Source organism: Nannospalax galili, unplaced genomic scaffold (genome assembly GCF_000622305.1).
Source record: "Nannospalax galili isolate Female #2095 unplaced genomic scaffold, S.galili_v1.0 scaffold117, whole genome shotgun sequence".
In the NCBI taxonomy this organism is placed as follows: Eukaryota; Metazoa; Chordata; class Mammalia; order Rodentia; family Spalacidae; genus Nannospalax; species Nannospalax galili.
The window spans coordinates 1000887-1027867 of NW_008341422.1; the positions used below are offsets into that span (position 1 = coordinate 1000887).

The 26981-nt window shown below is 44.0% G+C and overlaps 1 protein-coding gene across 1 annotated transcript in view; it reads right to left on the minus strand.

Annotated features, from left to right (window-relative positions):
- Nucleotides 1-26981, minus strand: part of Myo1e (myosin IE) — a 242198-nt gene that overhangs the window by 74877 nt on the left and 140340 nt on the right. The window contains exons 6-13 of the mRNA XM_008836873.3: nt 25387-25476; nt 21832-21963; nt 17323-17457; nt 14873-15005; nt 7623-7819; nt 3405-3485; nt 2406-2492; nt 222-308 (exon numbers count right to left, since the gene is read on the minus strand). Of these exons, the coding sequence (XP_008835095.1) occupies nt 222-308; nt 2406-2492; nt 3405-3485; nt 7623-7819; nt 14873-15005; nt 17323-17457; nt 21832-21963; nt 25387-25476 (942 nt within the window). The remainder of the gene's footprint in view (nt 1-221; nt 309-2405; nt 2493-3404; nt 3486-7622; nt 7820-14872; nt 15006-17322; nt 17458-21831; nt 21964-25386; nt 25477-26981) is intronic.

Sequence of the window (26981 nt, forward strand, 5' to 3'; positions counted from 1 at the left end):
CAACTTCCATTTGCAACTTGGAATTTTGGACACATTCATACTGACTGTGGCAATAGAATGCTATTACTTAATTTTCACACATACACACTGACACAAAGCCAAGGTCACTGCCAACATCCTGTGCCAGAGTCATTACCCTGCCAGTTGTGAGGAATGACAAGGCAGAGCATGAGCGCTCACTGAAGGGGGACCAGTGAGGAGATGCTCTAGCTAATGCTTACCACTTTGTTCTCTATGAGGTCACACACGATTTTGTTATTGAAGTACTCAATGGGAGTCCATCTTATTCCCTCTTGAACGTATTCCTCCTGGATGACGGAAATCAGAAGCTCACATAAGTCACCACAAAAAGAGAAAACTTGAACACTCTTTCACAAACACTGAAAGCTTTCCTATAAGCAGAGGGTTATCAATATGAAAGGAACATTTCATAACTTAATATTTATGTTTCGTCTGACCCATATAAAATTGCTACCATAAAATTGTTAAGATGGGGGTCTCACGTGCCCCAGGCTGGCCTTGAGTTCATTGTATATCTAAAGATGACTTTGAATTTCTGATCATCCTGGCTCTACCTCCTGAGTGTTGGGATTTCAGGCATGTACCTGGTTTTATATAGTGCTGGGGATTGAACCCAGGGCTTCATGAATGCTAGGCAAACATTCTAACTGAGCTACATCCCCAACCCTAAAATTGGGTTCTAACAAAAATGACAAATATTGTTAAGCCTATTAAGTCCAATTTCCAATAATAATAATAATAATAATAATAATAATAATAATTGTTGCTTTTGACATAGGACAGTAGCAGAGGCTGGTGTCTAAGCACTTCACAGAAGGCTTTGCAGTCATACAGTGACTCCTTTAATGTGACGAACACCACCTGTCCTGGCTGTCCGTCTTCCTCTTTTGCTTTGCTTTGTTGACTTCCTTTGCTAGACCTTTCTTCTTGCCAGACCTTTATGTGTGATGGAGAGTCTCAGGATTCTGATTTCAGCATCTTATTTTCTCAGCCCTCCTTCTATCAGTGATTTCAGTCTCCATCTGGGACTCTCCAGGCTGGTGTGTACTAAACTTCTCACACTTCTATGAGCATGGCAGTTCACATTTCCAGCCAACACCCTTGTAATCTTACCCTTCAGTAGCAGCCTTGCCACTGGCCCTGCTCTTCAAGCTAAAGCTAGGAATCCTGCTGGGTGATGCTTAACTCATTGCTAATTATTTTAAGCAATCTTGTTGATTATACTCAGCAAAATACATATGGAATCTCACATCCCTGACCATATCTCTCTACCTCTACTGTTGCAGTTGTTGCCCTCCCTCCCTCCTTCCTCCCTCCCTCCCTCTCTCCCAAGTTTTACTATGTAGTCCAAACTTCTTTTGTAGCCAGGGTGTTCTCAAACTCACTATGTCTTGTCTCAGAAAGTGTCTGTATGACCTGTCTACTTCCTCCCATCTCAGAGGGTTGCTATCACACCCTCCTCTGTCTGTCTTGCTCTGGCCATTCTTCGAGGGTGCAAGGCTAGGATGCCATAACTAAATGGCTCTTAAACAACTTTGGATATGTGTATCACCTCCCAAGACTTCATGTCCACCCAGAGCCTCAGGATGAAAGTTTTAGAAGTAAGGTATTTGCAGGTATGACTAGTTAAGGATTTCATGATTACATCACCTTGGACACAGGGTAAGCTCTAAATCCAAAGACTTGTGTCTTAATGAGAGAAAGGAGAGGGAGGTTGGGTATGGAAAGAAAAAGATGAGGCACAGACTAGAGTCATACCACCACAGTCACAGAAGGCCAGGAATTGCCAGGATGTAGAAAAGGAAGAACCCTAGGATTCTGAGGATTCTCCCTTGAGCCTTTGAAGGGGCACAAAGCTAGATTTTTAGACTGCAAGAGAAGAAGTTTCTGCTACCTTAAACCACTAGTTTGTACTGTATTATGGTGGCCCCAGGAATAAGATGGAACTGGCACTGTACTTAAAAAAAAAACAGTAAGCAAGATAAAACTCAAAGAAGTCAAATGGCAACATTGCTGAAAATACACATTTTTAGGGAAGATGGGGAGTGTTGAAAATCTGAGAAAGCCAGGTACTTTGTTTGGGAGACAGAATATGCACCGACAAGTAGGGGCCTAGCTAGGGGTCCCATTGTCCCCTTGGTCAGTGAGACAGAGTAGCAAAAGCAGACTGAGTCCAGCCTCATAGCAACACATGCTGAAGGAGAAAGAAAACGCTGCAGATGGTATTTACATTCAATGACCAACATGGAAAATGGCTTTACTGCTGACTTTATTAGGCACACTTCCTAATACAAGACTGAAACTAGAATCTCTATCAAAAGAGAGTCTATGGCCATCAGAGCTGGCCAGGAGGAGGACAGGATGAAGGAAGAAAGGCTGCTTACCTGTTCTGCTTTTAATGTCAGCTCAATGAAAATCTGCTGTAATTTTTCATTAACAAAATTGATGCAGAACTGTTCAAAGCCATTTTTCTGGAGGAAAAGGAAAAAAAGAGGTCCTTGCCTGTAATCATTCTGCAAAATAATCTAAAAGTCGTTTCTTGGGGATGCACTGAAATGTCTCAGTGTGGAAAAGCTGTAACAGAAATGCTGGCTACGTCAATAGGAGATGCAGTTTGTATTTAGGAGAAACTAATTTGGTAAAGGTACATGAAGAACTCATAAAGGCGAAGATGAGCCTGAGCTCATGTCTCTTGCACTGCCTGGAGTCATGTCACCAGGCCAGAGGCAGTTTAGCCTGTTCCCAGCCAAGCGATGATTCAAACCAATCTTATCTGGAGACTATCTGTTTTTCCTTTCTTTTCCTTTTTTTTTTTTTTAAATACTTTAATTTACATGCATGTATATATGTCTGTATGGGAATGCCATGTGTGTTCTGGTGCCTGCAGAGGCCAGAACAGGACATTGGATCCCTGGAGCTGGAGTCACAGGCAGTTGTATGGTCTGATGTGGGTTCTGGGAACTGAACTGGGGTCCTCTGGAAGAGCAGCAAGAGTTCTTAACTGCTGGGCCATCTCTCCAGCTCCATCCATCCTTCCTTCCTTCCTTCTCTCTCTCTCTTTTTCTTTTTCTTGTGTGTGTGTGTGTGTGTGTGTGTGTGTGTGTGTGTGTGTACACAGGTGCCTGTGCTATGCATGTAGAGGCCAGAGAGGGCCATTCGGTGACCTGCTCTATCACTCTCTGCCTTAGACGCCTGAGATAGGGTTTCCCACTGAATCTGGAGCTAAGTTTATTGTCAGCAAGTTCCAGTGATCCTCCTGTCTCCACACCAAAGCACTGGCCACATCCAACTTTTTACATGAGTGCTGCTGGGAATTTGACCCCAGGTCTTCATGCCTGTGCAGTAATAGCTTGCACCCATTGAGCCATCTCCCCAGCCCTTACCTGGAATATTTCAAAGCCATAGATGTCCAGGACTCCAATGTTGTATTCCTCATGGTCCTTCTCCATGGCTTTGTTGATGGACTAGAAGAGAACAAACGCAGGGCAAATAGCTCCTTCCATTCATATGGAAACAGGCATGCTGATAGGGAACTCTACACAGCATGCTTTAAAGCTGTGCAGCTTTAAAGCATGCTGGAGAGATGGCTCAGACTAGTACTTTAAAAAGGTCTCCGTGCCCCGTGAAATAATTCCTCAAACCAGAGGGATCCAAAACACTAGCGTAGCAGGAAGAACACTATTTGCATGATAATGAAAACCGTTCACTCTTCCGTGTTAGCTTCCCTCGAGAAGTTTTGAGAGCTGGAAAAAAATCCGTCTTGGATGATCCAAGTAAGATCCCACTCCACATGAGGTTGCACTGTTAGAAAACCTGCAACTATCACTTGGCTGTCACCAGCTCTGCAGTGCTCAATAATCACAGGACAGAATGTGCCATGGATGCAGAGGACAAAGTCCTAATCCCCAGCAGCGTATGCAGGTGAGCTGTCCACAGATAACAGCAACTATTATCAACATGTGTGTATACATTCATGTGTATGTGCACATGTGTGGAAGCCAGAAGTCAGTGTCAGGCGTGTTCTTCAATTGTTTGCCTTATCGTTATTTGTATGTTTGTGTGTGTACAGGTGTGTATGCCCATGCAGAGGCCAGAGGAAACCATTGTGTTTTCCTCTCTTGCTCTTCACCTTATTTTTTTGAGGCAGGGTCTCTCACTGGACTGGAAGCTCACCATTTCGGCTACACTGTCTTGCCAGTGATACCCTCAGGTCCTTCTGTCTCTCCCCCAGTTCTGAGGTTACAGGCATGAACAGCCATGAGAGGCTTTTGTGTGGGTGCTGGGGCTTTGAACTTAGGTCCTCTTGCTTTCACAGCAAGTGCTCTTACCCGGAGTCATCCCTCCAACCCTTAACCTTATTTTTTTTGAGAATTTCTCACTAAGCCTTGAACTTGTCATTTTGGCTAGACTGGCTGGTCAGCAAGTCTCAGGGATCCTCCTGTCTCTGCCTCCCCAGAGCTGGGATTTGTGCTACTTAGCTTTTGTCAACTTGACACAAACTAAAATCACCTGGGAAGAGGGGACCTCAACAGAAGACTTCCTTCACCTGTGGCCATGTCTGTGGGACATTTTCTTAATTGCTAGCTGATGTGGGAGGGTCCAACCCATTGTGGGTGGTGCTATCCCTGGGCAGGGTGGGCCTGGGCTGTATAAGGCAGGTAACTGAGCAAGTCAGAGAAAGTGAGTCAGTAAGCATTATTCTTCCAAGGTCTCTGCTGCAGTTCCTGCCTCCAGATTCCTGTTTGAGCTCCTACCCTGGCTTTTCTTGATGAAGGAGTGTAACCTGCAAGCTGAAATCAACTCTTGCCTCCCCAAGTTGTTTTTGGTCATGGTGTTTATCACAGCAACAGAAAAGCAAACTAGGACAGATTACGGGTGTAAACCGCCACGCCATGCTTGACTTTTGACTTAACTCAGCAAGTATTTCATTGACTGAGCCATCTCTCCAGCCTCAACAACAGTTATCTATTAATTTATTAATTTTTTTAACATTTATTTATTTTCATGGGATATGTATGTGCACGCATGCGTATGCCCCACGGCTCTCATGTGTAAGTCAGAGACAATGTGAGGGAGTTGGTTCGCTCTTTCCACAGTATAGGTTCCAGAGATTGAACTCAGGTCATTGGGCTTGGCAGCATGTGCCTTTACCCACTGAGCCTTCTCAGTGGCCACAACAACACGTGTTTCACCTTCACCTTTGCCAGGTTCTGCTGAGAGTCACTCATTACAGGACTCATGGTGGCAGTGAGATCATCACGCCTCATTTTCCAGACAGATGCCTAAGATCACACTGGGCAAGAGGCAAGGCCTGGGTTTAAGCTGGAGCTGGGTGAAGTTGGAGTCTGTGCACTTGGTCACTGAGAGATGAGGCCACACAAGTCCATGGAAGAGACTCAAAAACAGTAAGGCAGGTGTAACATGGGGGTGAGGGGAGAGGCAGAAAAAGAAGGAAACAAGACATTCCTGGAGTTGGTGAGCACCTGTGTTTTGACATACTGGTGTGTTTTCTGGCCAAAGAAAATGATATACTTTGACTGAGCTAATGAGTAATGACATTTATATATATAAAACACTTAGCCCAGTGCACCACATACATAGCAAAAGCCTAATTAATGCCAGGTCAAGTCAGTGTCAATTACATGGCAATCACCCACTTTTGCCACAGTACCCTGAATTACAAAGCTGTGGGTTCTATGATGTGTTCTGGACATTTTCTTGCTCTGTAGCTTGGGCAACTGACCAGCACTCTGGCCTGAGACTCCCTTCTCAGTAACTGAGGGATCTGGAAAAGGTAAACACCTGACCCCATAAATAATTACACAAATCACACAACACCTGCCCACTTACCCCTGATTCTGCCCAACCTGTGGGAGGCACTTCTTGGATTTAGGCAGGGACTCCTCAGACCCATGGTCTTGCTGTTGGGTCTTCAGGAGAATCTGCCTAGGGTTTTCTGCTAGTTTGAATGAAAGGCAGAAGAACAGAATAGTAAGGAATATGGGTCCTTTTAGAACAGCCACCAGTAGCCTCTTGTTTCCTTGTTCAATTTATCTATAGAACAGACACAATATGCAAGCTACAGGGTTGTTGGAGGAATTACTCAAAATTTTTTTCTAAAATATTTAGATAGTGTTTGGTCCCTGGTGGTATGTTACTATTCTAGCACTAGGGGCAACATTGATTACCGTAAATTTGCACCTCTGACTTTACACTACTGAAAGACTAGACTTCAGAATCTAAGTCATATATCTTTATAACACAGGCAGGGCTAGTGAGATGGTTCAGCACATAAAGGCACTTACTGCCAAGCCTGATGAGCTGAGTTTGGTCCCTAAGACTCATGTGGTGGAAGGAGAGAATAGACTCCTGCAAGCTGTGTTCTGACTTCCATACAATTGCTGTGGTATGTACATGCATACACACATATGTATACATATATATATATATATATACAGTAAATAAAGTTATGCATGCATAAACGTGAGCATGATTTATGTTATGTCCAAAATATATGTGTCTGTTTTAATTTAAAATATATACAAAGTCAAGCTGGGCATGTGGCTCAGTTGGTTGAGTGCGTGTCTAGCATGCATGAAGGCCTGGAATTGATTTCCAAGCATTGCATAAACTAGGCATGGTGGCACATACCTATAATACTAGCACTCAGGAGGTAGAGGCAGGAGGATCAGAAGTTCAAGGTCATCCTTGGCTGCTTATTGAGTTGGAGGCCAGGCTAAGCTACAAGAGACACTGTCTCAAAACAAAACAAAAACCAACCAAGTAGAGAGAGAGAGAGAGAGAGAGAGAGAGAGAGAGAGAGAGAGAGAATATCCAAAGTCTTTGATCTCCCTTCCTTTCAAAGATGCAGTCTGATTTCCCTTAAGTATGGAATATTTTTGGTGGTTTCCTCCTAACAGGCTGAATGTGTCAAAGTAACAATACTTAAGTCCGATATTAGGACATAAAAGTCTTGTGGCCTGTTGCTCACGTGCTTGTCTTAGATCACTCATTCTGGAGAAAATCAGCTGCCAAATGTGAGGACATTCTGCCTGCTCTAAAGAGAGGCCCCTGAAGGTAGGAGCCAGGACCTCCCGCTGTGGACCACATCCTCAGGCCAGCCCAGAGAGAACTGTTCTTCAAGTCAGTATCACAACTTCAACCCTGCTAGAGCCGGAACTGCCAGGCTGAGTTGATCTCAAATACTCATCCCATAGAAATGTTGAGGAAAAACAGATACTTATCCCATTATTTTTGGGACTAATTAGTTATAAATTAATTGTATCATTCACAAATTCAACATTCCTAATCCTTTATGCTCAAAAATTAAGATCTGAGACCATGGGCTTCCTCTTCTGGTCACTAGTCCGGCTTTCATTAAGCATCTTTTGCGGAAGAAACTGCTGCCATATTAGATTCAGCTATTTGTCTCACTGAGAAATTCTTGAAGCTGGATTTAGGATTCAACCTCAACAGGATAAAAGGGCAGAGAGGAGGAAGGGATGGAAAGGCAGGAGGTGAAACAGGGAAACAAACTCTTAGCTGGTTTGTTCCCAATCTTAAATTTGAGGCATTTTGACCATCCACCAGTGTTTACTTACATCCACCAAGAAGTCAAAGAGGCGGGCGTGCAGGGCCTTGGCAAGTGCATCCCTGCTGTAGCAAGCCTGCTCTGCATTGAGGGTCACGTGGATGGATTCTGATTTACCCCCCCACTTGCTGTCCATCTGCCGGCTCGTTAGCTTCTCTTTTAACCGGTCTTGGTTTATGCCCAGCAGATATGCAGGAAAAGCCAAAACTGTCGAATACAAAACATGATTGTCTTTCACAATTGTAACCTTGATTTCCCAAGCACTCGGAGGACCCTTGTGTGTATGTCTGCATGTGGGTGGATGATAGTGGGCACCACGGTTAACCCCCTTAAAGCTTCCATTCTAACGAAGGTGATTTATCAGCAATGCCACACATGTCCCCCTCATTTGTTTTCCACAGTTGTTCTATCATGTAAATCAATTCTTATGATTACTGAGACTTCCAATCACACGAATCAGTGATCCAAGAAGGCCAGTCCCCTCTATTGAGATCACCGTGAGGTACCTAAAAGGGACGTTTCTTCATGCTTGCAGCAAAGAATCCCAGAAGGAACACAATCCACACTCATTTCTTTGGCCTTGAATATTGTTTCTTCCTTTGATGCAATGTTTTCACAAGCTCATTTGCAGGGAACTTGAAACACTGGCTATCACCGAGCTAGTAATTCCATCCAAATCCCCTACTGACCAAGCACTTACAGTGTTCAGGATTATAAAAAAAAGAGGATGTGAAATAAGTAATAAATCTTGAAGGCAATCTAGATAGTTTATCGAATAAAGAACCCTCTTGAAAATCAGAATGTGTGACCCATACAAACTATAAAGCTCTGGAAGAGTTTGGAACAGCAAGCTTATGCTGGTTGCTGGGGTAGTCAAGGAACAGGCAGTAGCAGCACGTGACCTAAAAGGACAGACAGGATTTGTACAGCTGTGGAGAGAAAGGAATGTGCACAGAGGAGCAGGCAGGGGGTATGGTTGGGATGTGGTCTATGTGTATAGACCAGGATCCACTACAGCTGAAGATTGGGATGGGTTCCAGTGCTTGGGATTGGGGACATAGTGTGCTTGAATGGAAAGGCAGGAACCAAAGGTGCTCAGAAGGCTTGTGTATGTTTGTGTGTGTGTGTGTACATCTATGGAGGCCAGAGCTTAACGTCAGGTGTCTTTTTCAATCACTTTCTTTTTTTTAATACTTTATTATTTTTATTTTATATGTATGAGTGTATTGCCTGCATATAGGTAAGTGCACCCATGTCGTGCAATGCCCGAGGAAGACAGAAGAGGCTGTTGGATCCCTTGGATCTAGAGTTAAGGACAGTTGTTAGCTGCTATGTGGGTGCTGGGATTTGAACCGGGTCTTCTGCAAGAAAAGTCAGTGTTCTTAATCACTGAGCCATCTCTCCAGCACACTAACTTATTTTTTTAAGAAAGGGTCTCTCACTGAACTTGGAGTTCAACAATTTGGCTACACTAGTTGACCAGCAAGCACTAGTGATCCTCCTGTCTCTGCCTCTCTAGTGCTGGGATTCCATGGGTTTTCCACGGGATTTCATGGGTTCTGGGAATCAAACTCAGGTCCTCATGTGTACATGGCAAACCCTACCAACTGCACCATCTCCCTAGGCCCTGGAAGGCTTTAAAAATTAAAAAAATTTTTTACATGTATAAGTGTTTTGCCTGCATGTATATAAGTGCACCTATGTGTGCATTGCCACTGGAGGTCAGAAGAGGGCATCAGATCCCCTAGAACTGGAGTTACAGACAGTTGTGAGCTGCCAAGTGGGTGCTGAGAACAGAACCTGCATCCAGCACCTCTACCCTTGAAGGCTTTTAAAGAGACATATCACATGGAGATTTCTGGAGGTAGCCATGTAAAAGGGAGGAGACTGATGTTATTTATGTCAGAGTACACTCATAGTGCCCTAAAAACACATAGTAGGGTGTTTGTGGATCTTCAGATAGAAAAACGAAGACTCTTGTTTCCTCTAGTTTAAAGTTGGAACTTCCCAAGAGGAGAGCTACTGGTGCAGATGGGATTCTCTTGATTTCTGGTCAAAGTGTTAGTATATGAATAAGTAATACCGTTCTTGGGCATGAAAGAATATTCAGATTTGTCCCAATATGAATGAAGGACTTTTAGTGATACAAATGAAAAGTCTGAATTTGGAAAGGAATCTTTTTCAGCATAAAGCTTTACCAAAATTCTCTGATAATAAGAATGTGTTAAGATTTTATGAATGGAAGGCTGGTGAGATGACTCAGTGGCTAAGAACACTAGCTATACTTGCAGAGGACCTGGGTTTGGTTCCCAATACCCACATGGCAGCTTACAACCATCTGTAACTCCAGGTCCAGGGGATCTGATGCCCTCTTCTTATCTCCATGGACATTGCATGCACATGGTGTACTGACATAGATGCAGGCAAACCCTCATACACATAAAATAAAATTAAGTTGAAAAAAAAAAAGAAAGAAAGAAGAAAAAGTCTAAAGCCAGAACAAGGTATAACTCATTTATCAGAGTGTCTACACAGGTGCTCTGACCAGTGGAGAGCTTCTCTTCATAAAAGCATTGATTTTGGTCAGAGGCAATTTCCCAGGCATTGACTTTACCAATGACCATCTCCTAGATTTTAGTTCTAATGTTGGTATGTGCAAGGACTTTGTTCCATTGAACAAAAAAAGTCCTTGTTTTTGCTCAAAGTAAGGACAAGAGCAAAAAAGAATCACACTAGACACAGTGAAGAGACATTCACTAAGTATCTAACACATAAAGGCCTTTACCGCCAGCACTAGGGAGGACATACCTAACTAGATGTCCTGGGACTTACGATCCATTATGTATAGTAGGAATGGGGAGATGATGCAAGTAGAAAGTACTTACTGTGCAAGCATGAGAACCCAAGTTCAAGCCCCAGAGCCCATATAAAAAAAGTCAGCTGTTGTGGTGCACAGGTACAATCCCAGAGCTGGGGATGCAGAAACAGGAGTATCCCTGGGGATTGTTGGCTAGCCAGCCAAGCCTAATTGGTGAGTCCCAGGTCCCAGTGAGAGACCCTGTCTCAAGGTGGATGGTTCTTGAGGAATAACACGCAAGGTTGACCTCTGGCCTCCACATGCACATATGTGCACCTGCATACACAGGAATACACACACACACACACACACACACAAGTACACACACACACAAATTATAGTCTGTGAGCATTGTAGTGCACACCTGTAATTTCAGTTATTTATAGGACTGAGGCAGGAGGACTTTGAGGTTAAATTCTTCCTGGGCTATCTAGTGAGATCTCTATTAAAAATTTTATAGCATTGACTATGCACCAGGGCCTCTCTCATTTGTTCACAGGAACCACACACAGCTTTATACAATGAATAGTCAGCCCAATTTGTCTGTTATGTAAACACAAGATTCTCCAGACTCCTATCCATGCCAGAGTAGGGCAGAGTTGAATTGTCTGGTAAACGATTCATGATTTCTGCTGCTATCGTTATGGCCTTAGCTAAGAAAACAAAACAAAGGGGCTAAGATGAGAACCTCTGAGACAAAACAGGCAGAAGGCAGTGACCAGGACACAAGCATCCCTCTGTGTCTCACAGTTCTCCTGCAGAGGAGGGTGGATCCAAAGGGCTGTAGGCTCTTCAGAAACAAGGCATGGAATCTGGTCAAGAACCAGAGCCATGAGCTTAGGGAAACAGCTAAGCAGACTAGAGAGGAAATACAGTACTTGGTTTGGACAAAATCCATGTCATGTTTTTCAAGCACAAGCTTTTATGGCCTTGTATTTTCTTCTGTGGCTGCCCTGGTGCTGAAATTATAGCTCTGCTTAGACAGACTTCCTCTAGGTTGTGAATTTCCAGGAGGGCATAGTGAGAGCAGCGGAGGCTAAGGGTACAGCATGGAAGCCTGGGGGAAGGAGCAGTGATCAGTCTTAAAAGGTTGGCTTAATACTGGTGGAGTCATTCAGTCATGTAAAAGAAGAACCTGATAACACCGCTTCTCACTAATGTAGACAGATTTAAGCAAAGTTCAATTTAGGTTTTCCATTTAAATTAAAGTATAGGGAGGACAGAAAACTCAAAAAGATGAGGCAAAGCAAAATTCCTTTTTTACACAGTTAAAACGAATGGCAGGGCTAGAGATGTGGCTCAGTTGGTGGAGCGTTTGCTTAGCATGCACAAAGACCTGTTCCATCCCCAGCACTGCATAAAGGTGTGATGGTGAATGCCTGTAATGTCAGCACAATCCAAAGTTCAAGGTTATCTTTGGCTACGTATCAAGTTCCAGACCAACTGGGCTACATGAGACCCAGCCTGGGCTACATGAGACCAAGCCTGGGCTACATGAGAAATGCCCAAATAAATATGCTTTATAAATTTTTGGTGTTGAGGTTCTGTGTTTTCTAATCAATTATGGGATCAAAAATTTAAAAAAATTTAAAAAGCAGTGTCATTTCTACTAAACTCCAGTGATTTTAAAGTAGTATTTTTCCTTCAATAGAGTTCTTAAGTTAATTTGGTATTTAATAACTTTCAAATAACAGTTATAACCCAAAGAACTTCATTTGTTGTATTGATACTGACAAGTATGTTAGTTAAGTGCCTCAGTTAAGGCTTGATTGGCTTTCCCAGCAACATGAAAGTTTGACAAAGGAAATTCTATACCTCCAATTAGTCTAAGGTCAAATAAACACTTTGCTTTGGTGAGTCAGTTTGAGAGGGATTTTTAACCCCCTCCACAATATCTAGAAAAAAGCTACTGTCTTTAATTATAAAAGGCATGGACAAGGGTAGAGAGATTAATCAACAGGTAAGAACAAACACTGCTTTACAGAGGCCCAAGTTTAGTGCCCAGCACCTTTGTGGGGGTAGCTCACAACTAACTCCAGCTCCAGATCTCACACCTTTGGCCTTTGCAGGCACCTCATGTGCACAAACCCAAATACAGACAAACACACATACACATAATTAGAGGATAATAAAAGTAAATCTTTTTTAAAAAGCATGGGTAGCTTTTGTAGAACTTCCCTCAATAAGTTTATTTCATAGATGCACTCAGATATAAGAAAGACGGGAGGAGTCGGGTTATTCACTCTGCTCCCATGTGCTGGGAGTGCACGGATGCACTACCACTTTGGGTTTATGTTGTGCTGGGGATCAAACCCAAGGCCTTGTGCATGCTAGGCAAGCAACTGAGCTACATCCCCAGCCCCAGAAACCATCTTAATACTTAACAACAGATGGCGGTTAAGTGAGTCAAAGTACAGCTATGCCGCAGAATGCCATGCAGTTAAACAGGAGCTGATATAGAATAATCTCCCAGAGATGCTATACAGATAAGCAACTATAGAACATGGTGTCAGAAGCTCCACCATAGTCTAAAAGTAGGAAAAAAGATGGATGCGTGGTCACTCTACAACTCACCTTGGGAACCCTGGTGACTGCAGGGGAGCAGAACCAGTTGACAGCAAAGAGGTAAACTGTGAACTCACTCAACCATGTTAATAGATGACCAAATGAACAAAATCCAGAACAGAGAGAAGAAAATGATTGGGAAAGTTATGTATTTCTGATAAGCTTATAGCTCAGCCTTCTCTGAGCTCCATGTTCCATGACCTCTACTCAGGGAATTTCATAAGCAGCTGCCAAGTCCAGGGCTTTCACTTTAGTCAGGGGAGCTTGCTGACTCTGGATGACCTCTCTAAGCAGTACACTCATCGTTGGATGACCTTCCAGGAGCATGCTTGCTGGGAAAGGCTCCTGAGTTGATACTCAAGCACAAAGGGGCAGTGAGGGGTTTTACTTCTCAGAGGGCAAGAAAAGCCCAGGCTCTTTCTATAGACACTGTCAAATCAGAGCTGCCAGTGGGACAAGGGTAAGTATCCATAACCCTGCTGGGCACATCAGTGCATGTGTTAAAAGTCAAAGGTAAAGTCTAGACAGTCTACAAATGGAGTTACCATTATGATTGGATAACATTTCTAGGCTTCTAGACACTCTTGTTTTTATGTTTTTTTTTGGACCTTTCGTTGGTAAATATAATTTTCCTTTATCAGATAAAGATAGATATCAGAAGTTTGCAGAACTTCCCTCTTTTATGAGGAAAGAAAACAGAAAGTGTTTTTTAAAAAAGATCCTTATTTGGAATGGAAATCTCCCCAGTGCACTGTCAGCAGTGAGTGGGATACTATTTATTACCAAGCATCTAAATTTATCATCCTTGAAGAATGCTGAGAAAGGAAGAAATGCCTTCCTGGGTGGTGAGAGAGGGTGTGGGCTCTGAGAGCCTGGAGAGCTGCTGGTGCCTGAGCAGCTGGGGTCATGTGCCATGGATTTTGTGGTAGATCCCAGGCACACGGAACCAGAGACACTTACTGTAGGATCCCCAAGTTCCTCTCAGGGTAAAAGTGACCATTCAGGCCTCAAGGATGTGAACGTTACAGATGCAATCATTGAATTACCAGAAACCGATGTCAAGCCAATAGTCAAAGTCCAGAGATCTAATCTAATCCAACCCACAGGACAAACTATAAACCTGTGAGCATTCCACATCTGCATATATTCTATCGCTTGCTCTCTGGGACCTTTAGGTGCCTGTAAATCATAAAGGCCAGGCACAAAAAAGATTTTCCTAAAGTGACTAATCTGAGTTACTAAGCCTTTATGCCAATCTTCATTAAGACATCACTTCATTTTTAAAACTAGATGTGGGGTCGGTGAGATGGCTCATGCTGGGACCCTCATGGTAGAAAGAGAGAACCAACTTCTGTAAGTTGTACTCTGGGTACATATACACCACATGTGTATGTGAAAAAAACAGACGGACAGACGCAAACCTAGATATAAAATTCTGTCAGAGTTCTCCAAGGTTAGTAATGAATAGAAATAATTTCATTAATCATTTACGGTGTGGAATATTCAGGTGGGGAACAGGGGGAGGAGGAGACCACAAAGGAAGAGAAAGAGGGGAGAAGGGGGGAAAGAGGGAGAGAGAAGGGGCAAGGAGAGGAGGAGGAGGAGGACAGAGGAGACCATCAAGAAGGGGAGAGGCACATGAGGGAGGGGAGGAAAGGACAGGTACATAGAAGGGGTCTAATTTCTCCTCAGGCCATTTGGTTCTGCAAGTCAGAGATTTCTCACTTCTTCCCAATGTACCTACTTTCTATTCAAGCCAAGCAAAGGTGTGGGTGATGTGTCATCAGAGCCAACCACCCGCTTCCCTCATTCCACAGCCCCATGGTAAAGCTACGCACACTCCTCACTCTCCACCGCCGCATAGTTGCCCACTTCTTTGAAGCTGATGTTTCCCACATGGAGAATTCCTGCCACAATCTGCAACACTAGTGTCTGTTCTTCTGCGAAGATCCCAATCACATTCATGGCGTGCTGGAAGAGGAGAGAGGTGTTACCTAGACAAGCTGATTGTACAGTTACAGTATGTGTCATCGTGTCGTGTCACCGCCTCCACCCCCTTTGGCTTTTTGTGAGGTTCTCCCTAGTCCCCGCACACCTGGAAGTCACATTGTGGACCAGGTGGTCTTGATCTCACAGAGATCCACCTGCCTCTGCCTCTCAAGGCCTGGGATTAAAGGCGCATGCTGCCACTCTTGGCAACAGCCGTGTGTCTTTTATCCTACAATGACAAAACTTCTATCAACCAATGTGATCACTGACCAATGTATGTATGTTTATGTGTGTGTTGTGTGCAGGTGCACTTACATGTGGAGGCCAGAAAGAAATCCATATAGCAAGTGATTTCCACCTTTTTTTTTTTGCGACGAGATCTCTTACTGAACCTGGAGTTTGCTGATTTGGATTAGACAGTCAACAAGGCTCAGAGGTCCTCCTGTCTCTGCCTCCCCAGTGCTTGGATTACAGCTGTGTGCTGCCGCCAGGGCTTTTTAAAACTTGGGGTTCTGGTGATCAAACTCAGAGCTTCATGTTTGTGCAGCAAGCCATCTTCCCATCCCTCACAGATTCTTAACAGTCTTGATGGAGGGACAGCTCTGTCTTTCAAAACGGTGGGTTCTCTAGGAACACAGCTGGAGAACTCCAGGAAGAGAGACACTCAGAGCATAGGCTAGACACAAACTTGTCCTGGTACAGTGTGCTCTGGTTGCCCAAAGCTCCCCCTCCAAGGGTACTACCATCCTTCTTCTAGCAACCCCAAGAGGTCTCAAAAGATCACTCCCTTTGTGGGACAGGAGGGAGAAAAGTATTTGCGAAGCCATCTTTCAGACTCCAGAATACCTACAGACCACTAAAAAGTCCAATTTCTGAGATCATTAAATTAAAATGTTTGAGTTAGAGATCTCTGAGTCCTGGGAAAACTATTTGCTGGAGCAGTTTGTGGGCCCTTCATCTGCAGTTCTTCTCTCTAATCCTTTTTAAAAATTTATTTATTATTTTTATTAATGTGTATGAGTGTAGTGCCTATGTGTAAGTGCACCTGTGTCAAGCAGTGCCTGCAGCGGTCAGAAGAGGGTGTTGGATCCCCTGGAATTGGAGTTACAGATGGTTGTTAGCCATCACGTGGGTGCTGGGAACCAAACTCAGGTCTTCTGCAAGAGCAGCTGGTGCTCTTAACTGCTGAGCACGCTTCTCGCTGTTCTTTTAAGGCCATGAGGTCTTGTGGCCCAGGACCTGTCTGTTTTAACATCCTGTCACTTTTGAGCAATGCAGCGGCTCCCCTCAGATGGACCCTCTGCTGTTCATTCTGAGTCTCCTCTCAGCTCTAAGTCGGTGGGTGGGGCAGACTTGGGCTTATAGCTGACTCAAAGGGCAGTGTTGATTCGGTCCTCGAAGGCTAAATGGATGGATGGTCTACCTCTAGAAAGTTCTAGACTGAATCATTTAAATCATTTCCTCCAGGTTGCAAACCCTCAAAAATCTAACTAGTTTTATAATTTAGACTGTAACATGCACATGATGTGACAAGGACTATCTTCTGACCATAAAACACAGAGGAGACAAAAAAAAGTCTTTGAAAACAAAAAAGAGATCAAGAGGATGGAAAGCAGCAACAACAAAAACCAACAAAATCTAAAAATGTTCCAAATAATATATTACTACATAGACTAGGCTGGGCTTGATCTCACAGAGATCCACCTGCCTCTGCTTCCCAAGTGCTGGGATTAAAGGCATGCGCTGCCACACCAAGCTTAAGTTTATTTATCTGCATTTGCTTGTGTCTGTGGGAAGGTATGTGCAAGTAAGTGGAGTGTCTGCAGAGGCCAGAAGAGGATAATGGATCCACTGAAGCTGGAGTTACAGGTGGTTATGAGCTACCTGACAGGGTGCTAAGAACGGAACTCTGGTCCTCTGCAAGAGCAGCAAGTATTCTTAACCTCAGAGACATCTCTCCAGTCCCCAAAACTTTCTATGTTCAATTAAGCCCACACTTGGGCTTTTTCTGACCTTCCTAAGGAACAGCTTGCCAAGTGTCCACTGTTCAGCAAACAAGCACACTAAATGCATAGCCTGAATTGTCTTTGCCTGTATATCACCTTTTAACTCATCTCAAATAATTAAGTGGTCCTCAGGCACAATTGGGCACATGGTCATCCCAAGGTGCTGAACACAGGTTTTATAATAAGGAGCGCTTACGGTGGCATGAGGGAGCAGGTCATGTTGCTGCTTGCTTTGCTGACCTTCACTGTCTGGGCAGGACAGCAGAGGCTGCCTACCCTGTACTCACACTTACCAGGGTTTCCTGGAACTCCCGCTTGTCATCAATGTCATCAACCTTGTAGGACCCCGAGAGGCTCAGGTAGTAATAATAATCCATGCTGGTGATGCCCAGGCTTTGCTTCTGCTCTGGAGAGGCCCCCTCAATGAGCTGCAGTGACAAAACACAGCATGTGTTGGGATGCGGTTCATAAAGTGCCCACAGTCATCTCCTGTTTCCTAGGTGGGGAGAACTTTCTACCCTCGAATTTTAAAATTCTTGGTGGTTCTAGTCTCCAGCATCTGGCGGGGGTGGTGGTGGTGGTGGTGAATATTGGGCTATAGCTGTCTCAGTCCCAAATTGGCCCCTGCAAATTCCAAGTCTTTTTTTTTTTTAAATATTTTATTATTTTTATTTTATGTGTATGAGTGTATTGCCTGCATGTGTGTGAGTGCACCCATGTCGTGCAGTGCCGAGGAGGTCAGAAGAGGGTTTCGGATTCCCCTGGAATTGGAGTTAAGGATGGTTTATAGCAACCATGTGGGTGCTGGGTGTATTGCCTGCATGTGTGTGAGTGCACCCATGTCGTGCAGTGCCGAGGAGGTCAGAAGAGGGTTTCGGATTCCCCTGGAACTGGAGTTAAGGACGGTTTGTAGCTGCCATGTTGGTGCTGGAAATCAAACCCAGGTCCTCCACAAGAGCAGTCAGTGCTCTTAACCACTGAGCCATCTCTCCAGCCCCACAAATTCCAATTCTTAACTGACAAGGCCTGCAAGAGCTGAGGCTTTACTCTTGTCAGTGAAAAAACTGTGTGCTATGCTTGTGATCTAGTGGAAAAGTGGAATGCAATACAAAATAGATAATGGCCACTTAATTCTGGCCCAAACCACTTATTGCTTTTTAAAGATTTGTTTCATTTTAATTTTTATTTATGTGTATGCATGTGTATATGTGTGCCTGTGTGTGGGTTTCTCCGCATGAGTGCAGTAAACTTGGAGGCCAGAAGAGAGTGCTGGATCCTGCGGACCTGGAGTTAGTTGTGAGCCACCTCATGTGGGTGTTGGGAACTCAGCTCTGGTCCTCTGTAAGAGCAGCAAGCACTCTTAATCACTGAGCTGTCTCCCAGCCCCACCCTATGGCTTTTTAAAGTAAAACCATCGTCTACACACTTCTTGCTCTACCATGTTATATATCAAAATGGACATAAGTTCTGCCTCTGGTATTTTGTAGCCTCCTGACCCACTGAGCATCCATTGGTTTGGTTTGGTTTTTATTTCTTAATTTTTGGCAGGGTCTCCCTGGTCACAGCCATCCTTTGGCTTTTTTACTCAAGCTCTGATATGAACCTTAGGAGTGGTAAGGCCTTTTTAATGGGAGCCATCCTTTGCTATGCTGGAAAAGGATGAATAATTATCTGGGGCCAGCAAGAAGGCTCAGCAGGTAAAGGTGTTTGCAGCCAAGCTGACAACCTGAGTTCAATTCCCTGGATGCCATATGGTGGAAGGATAGAACCGACTCTTGCAAGTTATTCTCTGACTTCTACATGTACACATTGGCACAAACACCTACACACAGATAACTAGCTAACCAACTAAATAAAAGTTTCCATTTCTCTGCTTTCATTACCCACCTATTTAAAATAAACAACAAAAAGGGGGGACCCCAATCAACTCTTGGGAGGAAAAAAGAAATCGATTTGTAGTATCTGCTGATATTCATGGTATATAAACTCCTACTAGGACAATTCTGAAACCACCAAAGAGCCAGCACTGAAGAGGTGGGAAGGGATGCAGGCAGCCAGCAGGAGCCAGCTTCAGAAGCCCATGGGCTACCTGATCATTCTGAGAAAACAGCCCCTAGCCACACTTCTCCAGCTTTGTCACCTGTGTGTTCCTGAGAAGTTCTAGGTCATGATGTGACATCAAGCTTCCCTTCTTTTCTTCGCTAAAACTTCTTCCTTCCTTCCCTCCCTCCTTCCCTCCTTCCTTTCTTCCTCCCTCCCCCTCTTTCCTCCCTCCCTCCCCCTCCCATTTTTCCCCCTCAAGACTGAAGCCTCCAACTCCCTGTGTAGTCAAGGATGACCATGAACTTCTGATCTTCTCCCTTCCAATCCCACGTGCTGGAATTACACCACTACACCCTGTTTATTTGGTGTTGAGACTGAAACCAGGGCTGTGTGCATGCTAGGCAAGCACTCTACCACCTGAACCACATCCCCAGCCCCTGAAAAGTTGTTTTGTACAGCCTGTTCCTTTTTCCTTTTTTTGTAGAAAATACTTGTCTCCTGTCAGACCACATAGCCCCTCTCACTCACATCTTCAAACACCCATGTCTTCAACTCTTCTAGCTCCTATGCTGCTCTTAGCACTCATCAAAAGCCTTTCCTTGGGCTGGAGAGATGGCTCTGTGGTTAAGCGCACTGACTGCTCTTGCAGAGGACCTGGGTTCGATTCCCAGCACCCACATGGCGGCTACAAACCGTCCTTAACTCCAGTTTCAGGGGAATCTGAAGCCCTCTTTTGACCTCTGTGGCACTGCACGACATGCTTGCGCTCACTTACATGCAGGCAATACACTCATACATGTAAAATAAAAAAATAGAAAAATAAAAAAAAGCTTTTCCTTGACACTGAACTTCTTCAAGCCACAGTATCTACTTCCTCACCATGATTTAGTCACATACTCTGGCTTCTCCTCTCACTGTTTTGGCAAAATTGCTTTCCTGGCTTTCTTTTCAATGGCTCAATCCAGCAGGATGTTCTTGGTCCAGAGACTCCTGACCCACTCCCTCTTGTAAAGAGCTTAGAGTATTTGATCCTGTTGCTTCCTGCACTGACCCCTCCAGGCCCCCTTATCCTACACATGTATTCTACAGGTCCTGGGTGGCCACCATTTTTCTCTCCACACTCACCCACATGGGATCTTATCTGTTCCATCGCTTCAGCCTTTACTTATGTGTGAGACTCTTGAATCTTTGAGCCCATCAGTTCCCAGCCTCTATTCTGGTGGTTTCTGACCTGCAGGTAGGGGGTCCCTGGAAGGAGGTGAGATACCTCCTTATGCATGGTGTCTTTCTGTCCAATGCTCAATACTAACAAATTCCTGTGACCTGCACAGCTACTTCCCATCCATCTGCACATGGTATTTAGATAAATATAATTATAAATACCACTGATATGCTGGAAGTTTTTGGTCATTCCTGTACTTTTTCAACAAATAGATACCAACTAAAAGAATGACTAGCCATCACTGAAGATGTCTGTAATGGAAAAGTTGACTGAGAGCTACTACTTCCACAGATTAACTTCTTCCTAATCCAGTGATCTTCAGACTGAAAACACAACCAGAGGAAACCATTTCCAGGTGCTTTTTCAAGAAAATGCTAATGTAGGTTCCTAATATGAAAATATCACTAAGTAAACCCGAACATCACAATTTTCAACATGGCATTATATTTCTACATGTTTTCAAATAGTTGAATTGTCCAGGTCTAATCATACAGGCCTGTGAATCCCAGCTACTCAAGAGGCCGAGGCTGAAGGATCACGAGTTCAAGACATGCCTGGGCTGCCAAGTGAGTTCAAGGCTAGCCTAGTAACTTAGTCAGACTCTGTTTCAGAAAGAAAGAAAAAACAAAAGGAGAGCTGGGGATAGTTCTCAGTGGGAGAGTGTGTGCCTGGCACATGGGAGGCCACAGGCTCAATCTCCAGTACTGAACACAACAACAGCTGAACTGAATTACCGCCGAAGCCTAAAACATAACTTAAAAGCACCTCTGCTCTGGCCCCAGACTCTCCTTGCTTTCTGAGGGTCCACGTAGGAACGCTGTGAGCTGGCATTAAGGATCCCAAGCCTACTGCCACTCTTTCACCCACCTGCTAGAGGTGTATGCCCTGCATGCTAGCTGAGGCCTCTGTTCAGAATAGCTTTTGTTACTGCATCTGATCCCCACCCCGTTACCTCTTCCTTCTCTCTCTGCCCAGAGTGCTCTATCCTCAGTTAATCTCCCCTACCATCTCTCCAACTCCTCCCAGGTGAATTCCTATTTGGCAAAGAATCAAACAAATACTCCTATTTTGCTTTGAAGTTCTATCAACAGTTTTGGAGTTATTTAACTTTTGTGGAATTTTGTCTTGTGACTCTAATTAGAACTTAATTCTCCTGGAGGAAGGAGATAGTCTCATGCCTCATCTGTGCACCTACTTGCATGTACTGTGAAGGCATCTTTCTGGGCTTGTTTGAGTGACTACTGCCTAAACTTGAGGGCTGAGAGAAAAAGAATTCTAACAACTTTTTAAATTCCATTTACTAATCTATTTTGTGTGTGCACGTGGAGGTGCACATGTGCCACTGCGCACTTGGAGATCAGAGGACAACTTGAAAGGGTGGTTCCTGGGAATTGAATTAAGGTCCTCATGCTTAAGCAGCAAATACCTTAACCCACTGAGCCATCTCCTATCTTCATCCCCCCCCCCCACCTTTTTTTTATACAAAAAAGAAATAGGAAATTAAGAAAGAAAAAAAAAAAAAACAGCATAGGAAAACCTGGTAGAAGATGTGAAAGCTTCTCTCTCCAGGGTTCCTCATCACCACCCTGGACTTTTCCAGAAGGAAGTTGGAGATCTTTCCACCATCTGGCTCCCCACCTGGACTGAACTGGATTTCAAAGTATTTTCCCTGTAAGAAAGTTAGGAATTTCCTTTAATGCTTTGTAAACAAAAACACAGTGCTCCAAACAGACTTTGAATACAGGGTATAATTCAAGGAAATTTGTTCATGGAAGACACATTCTGGATTATCCCCAATTCGGATCTAGACTTCCTTATTTTTTCGTATCAAACAATAGCCAGAGCTTTCCAGTCACAATTTCATATTCAGAGAGAGAACCACTTGCCCCAGTCAGACTAAATAAGGAGATATTATATCTTTGAAGGATGGGGCAGAAAACCACACGGCACCCTCAGTCTGATAGTACGGAACTGTGCTGGCCTCTATCAGAAGAAGCACATTCTTCCTCTGGTAGGCTTCACCCACCAATCCAATTCATCCTTCCTCATCTGGAGCACCCAAGATGCCGATCCAAAAAAAAAAAAAAAAAAAACCCAGTCATTATGAATAAAATTTTCTCCAACTTCTTGTGGGTCTGTTGCTTATTAATTCTTCATTTGATATCACTGCTAATGGGGGAAAGACAAAAAGCTGGAGCAAAAGGTATCTAAATGGTTAACCTTGAGATGTCTTTTTTTCTCACTAGAACTTAATTTCCCTCTGGTCCTCAAAAAAAAAAAAAAAAAAAAAAAAAAAAAAAAAAAAAAGAAATCATGCACCTTTGGGTCAGGAGAGAAAATTAAGAAAAAAAAAAACTTTAAAAAAGATTTTTATTTTTAAAAAATTATGTGTATCTGTGTGTGGGTTTGTGTGCGTGAGTGGAGACCAGAGAAGAGTGTTGGGTCCCCTAGAGCTTGAGTTACAGGCAGCTTTGAGCCACCTGATATGGGTACTAGGAATCAAATTCCGGTCCTCTGGAAGAGCAGGAAGTTCTCTGTGCTGGTTGGTTTTTGTCAACGTGACACAGAGACACCTGGGAAGAGGGACCTTGAGCTGAGGAATTTCCTCCATCAGATGGGCCTGAGGGGTTGTCTGTGGGGCATTTTCTTGATTGCTGGTTGCTGTAGGAGGGCCCAGCCAACTGTGGGAGGTGCCACCCCTGGGCAGGTGATCCTGGGCTGTCTAAGAAGGGTGGCTAAGCAAGCCAGGAGCGAGCCAACCAGTAAGCTAGCTCCATGGTCTCTGCTTCAGTTTCTGCCTTGAGTTCCTACCTCGACTTCCTTCAAAGAGGGACTGAGAGCTGTAAGATTAAAGAAACCCTTCCTTCCCTTTGCATTTGGTCAGTGTTTTATCACAGCAACAGAAAACAAACTAGAGGGGCTGGAGAGATGGCACAGCAGTTAAGAGCACTGGCTGCTTTTGCAGAAGACCCAGGTTAGAATCCCAGCACCCACATGGCAGCTAATAACCATGCCTAACTCCAGTTCCAGGGGATCTGATATCCTCTTCTGACCTCTGTGGGGACTGCGTCACATGGGTATACTTGCATGCATGCAGGCATAATACTCATACACATAAAATAATAAATAAAAAAAACTAAATAAAAGAAAGAAAACAAACTTATTAAGGATAAAGAAGTACTTGGTATGTTTCCCCATGGACCCTGTACTAGTACATGTGGAGGTCAGAGGAAAACTTGCATGAGTTGGCTTTCTCCTACCATGTGGGATCCTAGGGTTTGAACTCAGGCTGTCAGGCTTGGTAGCAGATGCCTTTACCCACTGAGATACCTTGTCAGCCTAGATAATGAGTATTTTAAGTTTTAATAGATTAATGGTAATAGCCCAGGCTGATGGAGTTGTCCAATGGCAGAGTATGCACAAGGACCTGAGTTCCCACTCAGCAGAGTTTGTAAGATTGTGTCAGTCTTCAACCAAGAGCATCTTTTCTCTATTACCACCAGTCTTTGTAATGTTTGTGCCTATCTTAAAGATAGAAAATAGCATATGGTTTAAAACCTACATTTCCCAAATAATTAGTGAGAATATCTTTTGATGCTATCAGATATGGCAGAGAGGTGAGGGAGAGGGAGGAAAAAACAGAGAGAGAGGTCTACACTTTACCTCTCTTTCTATTAGGGATATATGATTATAAATGCTGGGCCCTTGCTATTTATAAAGATTAGTTATCATCTAAGAATGAAGAACAGTTTATAACACAAAAAATCAAGGAAAGTAATGACAATTATTTTTTCTGCTCTCTAAGGAAGACAGGTGTGGGTGGGTAACTAAAGGGTTAAATTTGGTCAAGTCTATTTTTTCAAGACAGGATTAGAATAACAATTAGGAGGAAAAGGTCAAGTGAAAAACTCATTTATGGCTTCTTTCTTAACCCAAGTACTGAACTGAAGAACAGGAGTGATAAAAAATAAAATAAAATAAAATAAAATAAAATAAATTCAGTAATTTTGGACAGGGATGAATGTGAAGTCTGCCTCATAGACACAACCCATCAGTGAACTTGACAGTGGCCCCCCTGAGAACACAGTAAGATTTCTCTTGGAAATAGAAACTTCCTTTCAGAGCTAGGGCTGAAATCAGTATGGTGTGCGCATTTGTAATCCTAGCACTTGGGAGGCAGAGGCAGGAGGATGAATTGTTCAAGGTCATCCTACATGGGGAGTTTGAGGCCAGACTGGGCTGCATGAGGCTCTGTCACAAATGTTTTTTTTTTTTTTTTTAAATATTTTAAAATAAAATTCTTTTAAAGTAAATAAAAATTTTTAAGTAAAATCTAAATTGTTTTTCTTTAAAAGTCCCACAATTGTCTTGAAACAGCCAGGTGTTAGCCTCACAGATGGCTCCTGGCCTGAGTGCCAGACAGGCACTAGGGTTGAAATAAGATGCTAAATCTATAGAAGCCAAGCCTACTGGGTATTTGTTGTTTGTAAATGTGGCTTTTGTAATGTTCATATTCCAATATACTCTCCCCCCAGGAGACTCCCAGTCTGAAACTTTTGGAAAGGGATCTGCAGTGCAGCAAGGGGTGACCCTGTCGTAACCTTGGGTACAAAGGTCAGTTAGGCCCCAGGGCCAGTCTGTCTTAGATGCTGATATCCCATGAATATACATGAAGAAAATTCAAAGCTGGGCAGGCAGAGGCGCAGAGGGGAAATCTCCCCGAGGTGTCTCCTCAGCCCAAGAGTCTATAGCCCTTTAGAGTCTATAGACCAAGCTCCAAGGAGCGAAGTCCCGGCAAGCAGGCTGTTATCCAAGGTTTTCTCTGCCATTTCTTTGGGAAAGAAGGTTTCTTTTTCTCCAGGGAACCAGCACAAGTCTCCCAGGACCAGCACTGCCAGCATCTTTTCCTTAGGCAAGTCAAGAGGCGAATCATTTTTGAAATTATCTTGTTTGCATCCAAGGTTCAAAAATAACTTCTGTCAAAGGGCACACTGCTTAAGAAGATAAATGAGAGCTTGAAAAGCCAGTTTCTTCAATAAGGAGAAGTGCTTCCAGGACTGGAATCAGGAGCAAGAGCTGAGGAGACACTTACAAATCGGCTGGAGTTGTTGTTGCGTACAGTCTTGGCGTTCCCGAAGGCCTCCAGCAGTGGGTTAGATTGCAGGATGATATCCTTGACGTGCTTCAGGGGAAGAGAGACAGATAGGGTTAGGGGAATGTGGATTCCTACCACATGATGTGAAACCCAGCTTCCCCGAAAGTCCCGGTTTCTGAAGACCATAAGGTGAGGGCCCTGAGTCCATGTGTCTTAGGGGGTTCTGGGGAATTTATTCGGGTTTGGTTTTGTTTGAAACAGGCTCTTACTTTGTATACCTGGCTGGCCTGGAACTCCCTATGTAGACTAGGTTGGCCTTGAACTCACTCGCCTCTACCCTTTGAGTGTTGGGATCAAAGGCATGCACCATCAAGCCTGGCTGTTTTTCAGTTTTTGGAAATAGGGCCAGCATTTGGGAGGCAAAGGCAGGTGGATTTCTGTGAGTTCAAGGTCATCCAGGTCTACATTGGGAGTTCCAGGCCACTCGGGAGCACACAGTGAGACAAAAAGATAGATTTGAAACAGAGTGTCATTTAGTTCAGACTGGCCTCAAACCCACTATATAGCCAACGATGACCTTGAACTTCTAATCTTTGTGCCTCCACTTCCCAAGTGCTGGGTATCAAACCAAGGGCTTTGTGCATGCTAGTCACATACTCTACCAACTGAGCTACATCTCCAGCTGAGAATATATTATTTCATGGCCACAGACCTAACCCTGCTTGTATAACTGGGTTTCCCAGCTTTCTTGGCTTGATGCAGGATCCCGAAGGCAGAGTACCACCAGGAAGTCAGAGTCTACACAGTCCTGGACTCGGTTTTCACGATAGTTGCTACAGCTGCATTTTGGCTGCACTGGGGGTCATGGGGTCAGGGAGGAAGGAGAAGCATGGAGAAGTCTCCTTGATGGTCGGCCTTTCCCAACTGTTCCACCTGCTACACTAGAGGCAAGAAGAGGCAAGACGTGCCCAAAGGGCAATGGTTTCTCCTCTCCAGTTATAGAAATATAGTCACATGGGTCTCAACAATAATGTATAATAATGTCACCTGTATGTCTTACTAAAGGCAGAAGAGTGTTTAATAGGTTTGGGACAGGACCCAGGAACCTGTATTTCAAAGCCCCCGCCCACCCAGGGGACAGCAAGATGACTCATGGGTAAGGGAGCTTGCTGCTAATCCCTAGCACCTGCAGAGTGGAAGGAGAGACCCAGCTCCCTGGTGTGACCGGTTCTGCCAGAATGAACTCAGCATTGCAGCCAGGGGCAATACCATATTGTGTGACACAATTCCTGAACAACAGGAAGAATTTGGTTTAGACACTGTTGTTCTAGGCCAGACTTAAAAGTGTGCAAGACACCACGGACAGGAGGCCATTCAGCTGACAGGACTTGGTGCTGGAGAGGGCTTTTGACAGTGAGTCACTCCTTGTTCTTCTAATTATTCACATGCTATGGCTAAACGTGTTCCAGAAATAACAAGTCTCTGGCTTGTGCTTTTGAGCTACTGACTCATTTGAAGCCAAGAGCTCTGGATCACTGTCCTCAAAGGAAAACAGGAAGAGAAAGATCAACACTACCCATCTGCAGCTTGGC